This window comes from Cydia fagiglandana, chromosome Z (assembly GCF_963556715.1).
Source record: "Cydia fagiglandana chromosome Z, ilCydFagi1.1, whole genome shotgun sequence".
Classification (NCBI taxonomy): domain Eukaryota; kingdom Metazoa; phylum Arthropoda; class Insecta; order Lepidoptera; family Tortricidae; genus Cydia; species Cydia fagiglandana.
In genome coordinates, this window is record NC_085959.1 from 25,406,546 (window position 1) to 25,419,823 (window position 13,278).

The following is a 13,278-nucleotide window of genomic DNA, read 5'->3' on the forward strand; positions in this document are numbered from 1 at the left end:
ACGGTAACCGATGGTCATCTTGTTTATAATCTCGTCTGCCAAGGTGTTTCGGCAGGAAAAACCTTGGCAGACTTATATATTCCTAAAATGGGGGTTCGTACCTACCGACTGGAATTGGTTTCATGGTGGTATCAGATGGGTTAGTGTAGGGTAACCGATGCCGACCTTGCTTACATAATCTCGTCTGCCAAGGTGTTTCGGCAGGAAAAGCCTTGGCAGACTTATATATTCCTGACATGAGGGTTCATACCTACCGACTGGAATTGGTTTCATGGTGGTATCAGATGGGTTAAATTAGGGGTCCCGCTGGCCACCTTTGAGAGCGTCTGCCAAGCACTTCCGGCAAAAAAAATACTGGCAGACTTCGCTTTTATGTGTCTACATGTAAATTTCTAACTGCTGCCATAACTATTATTTCGGTATCAGATGGGTTAAATCAGCCCCCTTTTTTCGCACCGGAAGTGGCCTTCTTTTTCGTACTTTCGGCAAGTTCCGCCGTGGCAGACTATCGAATTCGGACTTAGCATCACTTTTATGGGAAACCATTGTGCATTTCATCGTGGTATCAAGTCGGTTAGAAAATTTGCGGCCGGCTCTTCTACTAGATTGGAAGCTCCGATGTTAGTTACTTTTATAAAAAGATGTGGCTACGTCAATTCTGGAGACCAGACACGAGCGAGCGATTTTAAGAGGGGCCTAAAGCAAAATTGTAGTTTGGATTTTAGACATTGAATTGTTACACGTATTTACAACTAAGGCAAATGCCATGAAAATATTTACACGGTAGCTAGATTATATTTGCAAGGGCAGACTGCAACAAAACCTTACTGTAAAATAAGTAAAGTGGCTCGATAGAAGAAAATCACGAAAACATGTCGAGTTTTCATTTCAATTGTAGATATATACCGTTACGTTACTCTGCATACCACAGCAGTATATTTTTAGTAAAATATACCTAATGATATATCCGAGAGACGTGACGGCCAAAATTTGAAACAAAAATATATTTGCAGAATTAAATATTGAGGTAAAACGTTAAACACAGATTTACCTTTCACAATTTTTAGGTATTATTCAATTCAATTCACAACCATGGGACTTAATCACGTAAAATTAATTTTTAAATTTACTGACATCTAAGCCATTTTTTCACGTACCTATCATCGCGGAAAGAGTTAAGGAGCATATCGCAGCTGTCAAGAATCGCCAGGTGAACAAGTCTGCCGTTGATGAGCATTTACTAGAGTCAGGGCCAAACCACTGGATTGAACTTCACAGCCAAGTGTTCACAACACAACCCGCGGCGGATTTGCCCTAAGGCACAGTCCGGGCCTAGGGCGGCAAGATATTTAGGGGCGGCAAATTGTGACAAAAAATTCGCTGATGGTAACAAGAAATAACTCAAAATGTAGTCGATATTATGGGTGCCTTGAAAGGGGCGGCTACAGGGCCTGGGGCCTAGGGTGGCAAAGACTGCAAATCCGCCACTGCTTTCCAGTCTTCTCTGAGACCACGGGGACAGCGCCGTCCTCGATACATCGGAGGTAAATTTAATACTTAATTTTACGCGATTAACTCCCGTCGTTGTAAATAAGTAAAATGTTATAACCCGCACGATGGCCATATCTTCCGTCGCAAATTTCACGCGGCGCAGCATATTTTATGTTCCCTTCTAATTTCCTGACTTTACGCCCTAAGCTCTAAAATGAGGGGTGCTCGTTTTGAAAAGCTGAAAGCAGTTTGGAGGTAGTTCATTTATCGATTTGGTATTTCGTTTATCATCATCATTATCATAACTAAAGAAGCGTTTTCGGACATAAGTGCATATCATTGATTTATAGTTTATCAGTTAGAGTCTGTGCGGAAAGAGAAGAATCGTGGAATGTATGGGGCCCAATACATTTCACGACTCTTCTCTTTCCGAACAAACTCTATCACTATTTTATAGGTATGTATTACCATATTAAATGAATTTTAGCTTTATAAAGTACTATATTATTTTTGTGCCTTGCTAATTATAAAATTTTCCGACTAAATTTATTATACCATTACTGCATATGAGAAAAGTACAAGTTGCAAAACGAGCTATTATTTTCTGCTTATGGGGCTAAATTTGTTACATTTTGGATTCTTAATTGCTTAAAAAGCTATAAAATACAGGACAATAAAATAATGCGAAGAGAAACTACTAATGCGTCTAATGCAATACAGATCTCTAACCAGATTCAAAATAAATATATCTGTTTAAGTTTTGCCATAAAGTAATGTTATTGTAGATTTTTCTATTCTCGGCATATATTTTTACCTACTTGTACCTACGTACTATTACACCAAGACTAGAAAAACTAGAATTATGATTTTCAAAGAAAGATCGCAAAACATTTTTTTCTTCTTCGTCTTGGAATTTAATTAATTCTGTTATTGCAGTTATTTAAGAAACATTTATTATGTCAAATAATAGTTTCAAAATATCATGAACTAAGCAGTAGGTATAAGGCAATAAGCAGAAATAATCATTCGCTCACAAAGTGCACCTTAGGTAGCTACCTAATATGGATAGCTATCCATATTAAGTAATTGTAAAAATAAAAAATCGGTACCGGTCGTACTTATATAAAGTTCCTTGGTTATTTATAGTAACCGACTAACTGTGTTATAATTTTTTTTACTCTTTATACTCGTACAGTTTTTTTTTAATTGCGCGGTCGTGAAAATAGCGTACCTCGTCAGGCCGTCGTACAAAATGCTATACATACCTATTCAAAATACCTTTTTTGATAAAATAGGTTACAAGTAAATATAAATAAATGCTTCTTATCATTTAAATATTGACTGCTTTTCACAAATTACTTCTGTTATTACCAGAGCTCGGATAGGGTGAGCTATTTGCCTTATAATTTGACATGTCTTATGTCATATATAAGGCAAATAGCTCACCCTATCCGAGCTCTGGTTATTACGTATGTATATATACCTAATACATATGTATATACATGTATATATATGTATATATACCTACATTTCTGCCCACTCGTCCCAAGAACACCTTATTATTTAGGATAATTGTTTCTTATTCAAATATTCTACTTTTCATCAGATGTGGTATATATTTTATAATTTATCACTTACTTTAGTAAGTGTACCTACGATTTATTGGTGTTACTGCATGGTGTGACTAAAAACTTACCCCCTTATTCATAAAACTTTACGGGCTTGATTTAGTTAAATTGTGTTTTATCCCTTTTTGCCAAATACTTAAGTCAAAATGACATACAAAGACAAACGATTATTCGCTAATTCAGGCCAGTAACGCGTTTTTGAATAACTCCATAATATATTATGTTAGTAATTTGTGATAAAAAATTGGAAAGAAAACAAACGGATCCAACGATTGAAGATAAATAGAACTGCCCTTTAAAAACCCTCTGTACGACAAATAAAATTATTTCTTAGTAAGTATACAACTATACATCCAGCTAGCTTGATGCGTGATGATTGGCATGACAGCACGACACGATCGCCCTCTCAACGTGCGCGGCGTGATACACGTCACGTCACATCCGCGCCGCTACTTACTATTGCACATTAATGATTCTAAACAATAATAATAATAAATGTTGAATCTCCAGATTAAAGTTACATTAAGTTAAGATCCTATAGCAATTCGAAGATCAGTTATACTACGGTTCTTACTGTTTTGAGGCACATACCAACATATTCAACGTAGGTAATATATTAATATTATTAATGATTGATTTAAACTATGATATTAATGTAATGCTGCCAAAATTTATGGAAAATTATAATACAAATAGTAATAATATAACAATAAAATAAATTCATTCTAGCATTTCGTAGTTATCAATACAAATAAAATATTGTGGTCTATTGAACAACATCACACATAACACGCAGTTGGTGTTTCAACAACCACAACACGTAAATAGAACGGCACCAAATATTTATATTGGTATTGGTTTATAAACCAAACTATCTTAAAACTTAACATCACACTGAATGGTTAAATAAAAATAAAATTGTACTTTTAAGCTAAAATCTAAGAATAAATAATATTTAATATTAGCCATTATTATGTGCATTTGGAACAATAAGGAACTGCAACATTTTTCCGACCAGCGGTGTGTCAGTTACTATCAAATTACTTTAAAATAGTATCATGCATAAATATGTAATAATAAAACACTTGTTCCCTAATCTATAAATTACGTACGATTAAAAGAGTTACAACATGAAACAGTTGCATCATAACTTGCATAGTCCATTAAAAACATTTGTAAAACCAATTACAATTAATAATATTAAAGACTAACATAAATAATTTTCATATAATAAATTAGTTAACTGTTTTATGATATGTCGATTACATCCGACAAAGTGCCCACCTAGTGTTATTCCATGAAGTTAACTTTAGTGATATTAAAATATCCTCCGTCGCTCAGAACTCTGCAATGCAATAAGTCGCTACAAACTACTACGACTTATTGGCGAACCTTCCTAATAAGCATGATGAGGCTACGTACTCATCGCTACACTAGTACCTGATTGAGATTGCTTTAGCTTTGGGTAAGTCCCGTAGCGTCCACATGGGACTCTTGACTGAGGAACGCAGCTCAACTGCAGTCTTTCTTGGCCGTCGAATCCTCCTCCTTGCTTATTTCGAGTTCTGCTTTAGATGAACATGGCTGCGGGTTGTCTGTATCTGAAAAACACAACCATAAAAAATAAGTACAAAAATTGTACTACAGGGTCCAGAAAGAAGTCAACGTTTAAAATCTTAACCGCCCAAACGTCAAACCTTGCCAAGCAAAATTAAATTTTATTTTGTCAACACAAAGTTCAAATTAGAATGGAACAGGAGACCTTTTTATAGGTCTCTGGGCGGCTAGAGGTTAAAAAAAACCGGCCAAGTGCGAGTCGGACTCGCGTTCCAAGGGTTCCGTACATTACTAAATTTTTAACAATATATTTTTTATATATATGTGAAACGCGAGTGAATTGCCTTTAAAAAACCCGTAGGGGTCGGATCAAAAACTAAGTAATTGGTCCGACTCACGCTTGACTACATATTTCTAATAGGTTTTCTTGTCATCTATAAGTAATGACCTATTTTATGTATTTTTTTCAAAATTTTAGACCCAGTAGTTTCGGAGATAAAGGGGGGGGGGGTGGTCATTTTTTGCCTATTTTTTTGAATTACTTCTATACTGTTTATTTTAAAATTACTTAAAGAGTACCGATTCCGAACAAAACTCACATTTTGCTTAATGAGAGTGTGAGACGCAATGCACATTGGACCAAGAAATTGGACAGGTGCAATACCAACCTTTGATCAACACGAAATGCGATCCTCTAGTCTATTAACTTCCCTTTCGGTCACATTTCTTGTCGAAATAGAGACTCAGTCCGCGGATTCTATAAAGGGGGCTTAGCTGAGATATAATGACAAAACGCCAAACGAAAAGTAAAATGTATCGAGATGACAGATGCTTGAGATGCTACGAAGTCAAGTGACTTCTTCCATACATAATTTAAGTTTCGATTGGCGTTTTCTATCAACGATTGTCATGTTGGGTAGGCCCCCATGGGGCAGGTTTACAGTTACCGGTAGTGGCGAGCTGCTGCAGCCGTGAAGGCAGGTCCGCCGTGGTGCACTCGGCGCCCTGCGGGTGCAGGATGTCAGGCATCGCGTTCCGGCGCCCCGTCCTGCCAGTCTCGAGAAATTCCTTCGGAACTTCCTCACTCTTTCTGTCTTGCATAATTGCCATCATTCTCAGACCTGAAACGTACCATAATTCACTTTATTTGTAGAAATTTAAATAGCCTATGATGGAATAGGAACTGAGGACCAGATGTGTAAATTAATGTGTTTGATACTAGATAAAATATGAATTACATTTAGATTTGACTGTTATGCGGCGAACAAAAACAGTCAACTATTATGTACTAATACTCGTATCTGGGAGACCGAGCTTTGCACGGAAAACATATAAAAACTCACAAATGCGCCTTTTCCTAGAGATAAAGACTAGATAGATCGATTTATCGTCCCCGAAATCCTCCATTTAGCAAATTTCATCGAAATAGTTACAGCCGTTTCCGAGATCCCAGATATATATATATATAAAAATAAACAAGAATTGCTCGTTTAAAGGTATTATTATAGATGATGATGTACAGTCTAGGTATTTAATGTCGACACGGATAAAGTGCCTAAAATATGTACACACTACCTTAATGTATGGGCAAGAAGGTCGTGTACTTATACATATTTTTGGCACTATATCCGTGTCGATATTTAATACCTTGACTGTATGTATATATACTTTCTTTAAGTTATTAACTTGGAAAAAGTATTTGGATGCATTATTTAAGTTCTTAAACTTAGGCGATGGCGGCATTTGGCAAACCTTTCTAACTCCGGAAATCTTTACCCAACCCAATTGCTTGACATTTTCATTTTGACAAAATGATCTATCTTGATAAATAGCACGCCCCTTACTTGGAACGCTTTTAATTGGGCTAATATATTAATAAACAAAATGTCTCGTGCGAATGAATGTAGTCAGTCAAATACCAAATGATCATCGGTGATTATAATCTACATACCTACTTACTATAAAAACTAGGTAAGTATATTATGCATATCTAAAATATTTTTACAAAACAATAATTATAGACTCACTGCTCAAGGAGTGGTGGGCATACAAAAAAATACTGTCCTATTTCTGGTGTTATATTTTATCCGTCCTAAAAATCATTTTAGCGTTCCGTACGGGTTTTAGTATAGCACTACTGGGTCCAGTAGTGCTGCTATAAGTACTAAAATGACAGTTCGATTGGCCAATTTGCTTTCCAAAATTGCAGCCGCTTGCGATTGGTTTTATGATCCTATCCTATACAAAAAAGACAATACTGTAATGTCTTGCTAATGCTTAAAAAACGTAATATCGATACATAATAAATTATTTAATTCCGAATCTTAGACAAAATGGCAAAAAGTGCTTTGGGTGAAGTTTTTCCATGCAATAATTTACTTAACGCAAATTCTCTAAGTTGACTAATAGTAAAGACATTCCTTTCTGTTATGCTAATTACTAGACGACACAATGTCCAGCAGAGCATCCATTCACATTAACTGGGATAATGACTACTTGACTGAACAAAACAATGGTATGATGAAGAGCTATTCGTGTCACAAACATATTTATGTGTACTTCTATAGGTATATACACGATAGAAACACGAAGCATCTGCTGCGTCATAATAGCTCTGAAGAACTCGACGCGAGACAATGATGACGGAACAATATTATTGTTGTTACCAAAATCCGCAACCGAGCAGTCAAATCTGTGTGGCACTTGTACTGCCCGAATACACAAATTGCTAAGGAAATTATGCAGATATGGTTCCGTCACTTTTGTTTGCGATATTAAGGAAAGTAAAAAAAAGAGGCATCATTAATATTTCGGCAAATCTAATCAAGGTTTCTTCTCGCCTTAAAAGTACATAACATAACTAATAATAAAATTAATAAATAGGTTACATATATTTTGTTTTAAAGACTATGAATGTCATTAGGGTGGTATTCCACCTATCCAATTTTTGTCCACAATGTGTAATTGCGACTCAAATTTTGTTCAAAGAGAGAGTGAGACGCAATGACATTGGACAGGTGGAATACCACCCTCAGTCACGACTTTTAATTAATATGGGGTATGGTAGTTACTATATATAGCTTGTCCGCTTTGTATGTATCGCGGTCACAAAAAACGTCAGGCATCAATTTACCTACGACATACTTCATGCATTCTATTCATATCTCCTGATTAATACGCTAATAACTGGGTAATACGCTAGTAACTGGCCGCCCTAAACTAAAAATGAATTCTATTCACCTAAAAACGGAATTCATTTTAGTATAAGGTTTGAATAACTGGCCACCTTATGCTTATACTACTGGTTTGGGGTTACTCAAAGCTACTACCCCAATTTGGCCCACATTTTAGATGAAAAACCATGTGAAATTTCTCAATGTATGCAGGTATAGTATTACCTATAGCGTTGGTTGGAATAACAGGTGAGGGTTGAAATTCATAATAGTGGATGTTTTATTTGCAGGCCATCTATTTTGTATTTACATTAACTTTTAGTGAAAATATCTGTTACCCTTGATAAGGCTCTTACACGGCAGGTACACTTTCGCCCCCCACTTATAGGTATTCATATTTGTTACCATCCATCTAACAATATTTTTACATAATAATAAATTATGCTTGCAATTGCCCAAATATGTGTCAACAATACAATTGTGTCATTGGGCCCCATTTTGATGTGCATAGAGGCCCCATTTTGATGTGTGTAGGGTCAATCACATTATGCACACACACCTCATGCTTTTGCATAGCTCATCAAAATATGCACACCTCACACCTCACCCAAACATTTGTTAACCATACAACAACTGTCAAATACATTTTTCAATACATTTACTAAACAACTTGTGTTCAAAATAATTAATAAATGTCTGGCGGCCTTTCAAGTACATATAAACATTTTCAATCTCAGCCCGTTACAATCGAAATTACCACAATTGGAATATGTTCTAATATGGCTTAGGGTTTTTAAGATAATATGACAGTAAATCAGAAGTAAGTTTTTGTTAAGGTTAAGTAGGTAAGTATTTAATGTAATGCTGCAGGTGTAGACAAAATCTCATTACAATGTTTCATTATTTATGTTTTAGTACTGAACACTAAAATGACTTTCAAGTCATTTACCTAAAATATAACAATCTAAAACATGCCTAATGAAAATCAAACAAAAATACATGCATAGCATAGTTTGTATTCAAAATAACAAACTTTACCATTAATAGGTATGGTTTAACTTATTACAAACATAAACCTATATGAATATAATTCAGTACAAATGTACTTAGTTTGAAGACTCGCTGAGGTCTTATAATTAGGAAAGGAATAAACATGTGACTATATGGATAGATATATAATTGTATGCAAGTAAAGAAGCAGAATAGGGAAGGTGGGTAGGTGAGTAATAAATATAATAGAATATATCCAGATGGTGTACCATTTCATCCCAGAGAGTCTTCAGCAGTGAGTGGAGTGACACCTCAACTGCTCCCAACTTGAGTTAAGAGACCATCACTCTATGCACATCATGCACCTCATGATCCTGGATCAAGTCAAGTTAATTTGTTAGTAAGTCATTATCAACTATCAAGGCATCCATGTTATAAGGTCCAGGGTATTTAAGGAGCTGGATATTATTTTACTAAATATATGTAAGTTTTGAGTATGGCTTTGCTTCTTTTATAAAATAAGCTGCTCACTACGTAAACGAAAATCATCAAGCAGAAATCAATACCCGCGGTGTACGAGAGTGAAAAGCGAAAACTAGCATGCGAGATTGGAATACCTGGCCGAGTCTTCATACGATGGCCTCTCCTATGCTTACTCACGCGTCCGGTGCGAATTCCGGACATTACTCCTTATTACAGTCACAACGTGTATGAATTACTGAAAGTGACTTATAGCAAAACAGAAAATAATATTGATTCCAAAATTGTGAATCTCACTATCTTTGTAATTGTTCGGCGCCGTCACAAAGGTTGTGACAATCAAATTTGCAAGAAAAAAAAATTACAAAATAAATACAAGGGAGTATAATGTAATGGCACTAACCTCTCTAACTAAAGCTAATTTTGCACAGAAAGTCCAGAACCTGAATTTTTTAGTATTCACCACGGTACAAACGACTATGCATACAGCACTATGAAAAAAGAATAGATTAGATGAGATGACATGACATGGATGACATTGACAAGACATTTTTTTGTGACCTTGTTTTTGGTCGTTCGCATCGTATGTCTTGCGCATGTCGCTCGTTGCTAGTTTTAACGCCGTAACAGACTACCGCACCGCAATGTTGGTGCGATCAAAATATCTCTTTCTCACTCTCACTTATGGGTGCGGCGCACCAAGGTCGCGGTGCGGTGCGGTATTATGTTACGGCTTTTCCATCCTCTTGCATATTTGAGTAAAAGACAAAGATACTTCCGTGGATAAAAGCTCTGTCACTCATACTGCGCCTTCATTTTAGTAAAAGAGAAAGATCCCCGCAATTTGCGAATTTCCTCCGCTCAGTAGGTGGGCAAGGTCACGGTGCTTGCGGTCTTTCTCGCTTTCAGTTATGAGGGGAGGGGAGGAAATTCGCAAACTGCGGGGATCTTTCTCTTTTACTAAAATGAATGCGTAATAAGAGTGACAGAGAAAGATGCCCGCAATTTGCGAACTTTGATTTTCACGGTTATGATCAAGTTGGTGAAATTGTTCCCGTCTGGGCCCAGTTTTATATAAAGTTACAAGTTTTTTTTTTTTTTTTTTATTATGCATGGGTTTACTCATGGCCACAGACTAGCCGAGGCGTAGACGTGGCCTACGATGGTGCGAGCTCGCCCAGAAGGTGCCTGTTCACTCTTGATTTGAAGGTTGCCGGGTTATAAGAGCACGGAAATATAGACGCCGGCAAGGAATTCCATTCCTTGGCAGTGCGCATAAGGAAAGTAGAAGCAAAGCGCTTAGTGCGAATTGGCGGAATATCTACCAAGTAAGGATGGAAACCGGCCGTGCGTCTAAAAGTCCGATGGTAGAATGGGGACGGTGGAATGAGCTCGTGTAGCTCTTGGGCACACTCCCCGAAGTGCAACCTGTAGAATACCGACAGGCTGGCGACTTTCCGCCGATGGGCCAAAGTCTGAAGCTTAGCCGTTAGCTTCTTGTCGCCAATCATCCTCCTGGCTCTGCGCTCCACTGAGTCCAAAGCAGCGAGTTGGTATTTAGCTGAGCCATCCCACAGGTGGCTGCAATACTCCATACACGACCGGACTTGAGCTTTGTAAAGTGTTAGAAGCTGTCCAGGTGTGAAGTATCGCTTCACCTTATTTAGGACGCCCAGCTTTCTGGCCGCAGTTTGTGCTTTAGACTCAATGAAGCTGCCGAAGCCGAGGACTGAACTCAGCTCCATGCCGAGGAGTTCCAGGCTGTCGGCAATAGGTACAGATGCACCCCGGAAAGAAGGAGTCAGGTCGAATGGACTCCGTTTAGCGGAAAATAGACACGCCTGCGTTTTGGAGGCATTGAACGTGACCAGATTGTCATCACCCCACTGGGAAACGAGACTAAGGGTCAAGTTCATTCGCTCAACCATGGCCTCTCTCTGTGAACGTATATCCTCCCTGCTGTCCCCTGCACTAGCCAAATATCTCTCAACAACCGTACTGTCATCTGCATAACCTACAATGCTGGGTTGCAGCATGTCGTTAATGTGGAGCAGGAAAAGGGTTGCGGAGAGAACAGACCCCTGAGGAACACCGGCGTCAATGGCCATGAGGTCCGAAGAGCAGCCATCAATAACTTACAAGTTTACAGGCGTTTACTGGCAACACTTGCTCCGTTTTTTACAATTTGCGTTTTATAAAAGTACTGTGTTAAGCCCCCTCCAGACTATGCGCGTGAATCGCGGGCGAAGCCGCGAACGCGAGTGTGGAGTCTAGTTCGCTGAAATGCGAAATCGACTCCAGACTCGCGTTCACGGCTTCGCGCCGCGATTCGCGCACGAGTGTGGAGCGGGCTTTACAATTTTACAGGTTACAGGTACAAGTGCCTGTAGCTCAACCATAGACGAAAATACGGGAGTTTTATAGTTTTAAACTCATAATCGAACAGGCGTTTTATAAAAAAATTGTAAATTACAAGCTTCGAGCAACACGGAAGGGAGGCGGCATTCGCACTATTTCCCCTCTGCCGAGGTACAAGATTAGCGCGTCAAAATAATCTAGCGCGGGTAATAAAACTAGTTGCACTTGGATTTTTCACTAGACCGAGTCCAGACGCGCGCGTGAACACTGCTGCACAAAAATGCCTGTTTGCTCGGTTTTTTGTTATAAAAAGAGGTCGGGGACATCAAATTTACAAAAAGAAAGTGTTACATTTCACATGTAATTTTTTTTTTACGTATCATACGTTAAATTACATTTAAAAACAATTATTATATTTTAGTCTCAAGTAATTGTTGGATTTATCGATTTTGCTCGCTCAGTACAAATTGCGGATCGGTCGAGCGACAAATCCGACTTCTCATCTCTCAGAATACAATGACATACTTCAACAAAAATGTGTTAGTGTGCGTGTTGTGACACTAGTCACTCGTCCGTACATAAAAAGAGATCGAGGTTTGCAAGATTTGTCTTTGACGTGTGTCATTTTCTATGTATTTGTGTCGTCATTACAGATTGGATTTTGTACGTAAGTGTGTGAGAAATGCGACTGTGTGCACCTTTCCCCCCGCGAAAAATGGCAGAAAGATTTGTACGGCGAGATATCGCTTGGGCCCCTCCCTTCCGACGTGTCGGAAGCCGGTGTTGCTCGAAGATTACAAGTGTAGATTGGTACACTTGTAACAAAAACTTACATACGTCTTGAGTCCTGTAACAGCACAACAGCAGTTACTTGTAGACTCGTTTTCTGAGAGATTTTAAACTTTACTCTTTATTGTTAAGCACCAACGCCAACGATTGTGCCAGGGCATGCATACTTTTCCATGCACTGACCTTATCAGTTTTTGTTAATGTATCTGAAATATATAGTAAATAGGAAATAAAGTGACAATATGTTTGATATTGATTTTATTGACGATTCGTTTTATTTTATCTACTAGGAAATGGAAAGGGATTATTGCCGATATTTGTCGTTGATTTATTAGCATTCGTCTCTTTATATAAGTATAGTGCATTCACCATAGATATAAACTATGGATGAGCGCATGCATATGAATTGCCCGTTGCGATCTTCATGTCAGCAAAAAAGCGCCATCTGTTACACACTGCGTACAACTACGTGAGCTCGACTCTCGCGATAACTTTGTACGGGCGTACAAGGCTTGTTAAGTTTATTCGCGGTTTATATCAGAAGAGCGTCGATTAAGTTTATGGTTAATCAAAATTATTTGTTGTATTTGTTGGCGTTGTTTGATATCCGTGTCGTCGACACTGACGCTCCTTCTTACCTCTCAAGACCCGTGACATCTGTACTAAAATCAGCTGAAGACGAAAAACAGAGAAAATATTCCACGGCCTGTGAAATGCGACATGCAACTTGCACACCACTTGTAACATCTGTTGACAGCGTCTATGCACCCCAAATGTCCTCCGTTATAAAACATATGGCAGAAACCATATCT

The 13,278-nt window shown here is 38.0% G+C and overlaps 1 protein-coding gene across 3 annotated transcripts; it reads right to left on the reverse strand.

Annotated features, from left to right (window-relative positions):
- Positions 1–2,958: 2,958 nt before the first annotated feature.
- Positions 2,959–9,874, reverse strand: LOC134679360 (uncharacterized). 3 transcript variants are annotated; one of them, XM_063538261.1, is made up of 3 exons: positions 9,457–9,681; positions 5,624–5,797; positions 2,959–4,720 (listed from the first exon to the last, which is right to left on the reverse strand). In XM_063538261.1, exons 1-3 carry the CDS (start codon positions 9,521–9,523, stop codon positions 4,632–4,634), a joined length of 330 nt encoding a protein of 109 aa, XP_063394331.1. In that variant the 5' UTR covers positions 9,524–9,681; the 3' UTR covers positions 2,959–4,631. The 3 variants fall into 3 exon arrangements, 1 of the variants encoding a protein (XP_063394331.1); XR_010100322.1 differs by lacking the exons at positions 2,959–4,720; positions 9,457–9,681 and adding exons at positions 9,109–9,213; positions 9,723–9,874 and having other exon boundaries at positions 5,658–5,797; XR_010100323.1 differs by lacking the exon at positions 2,959–4,720 and adding an exon at positions 9,109–9,213 and having other exon boundaries at positions 5,658–5,797; positions 9,457–9,682.
- Positions 9,875–13,278: the final 3,404 nt, after the last annotated feature.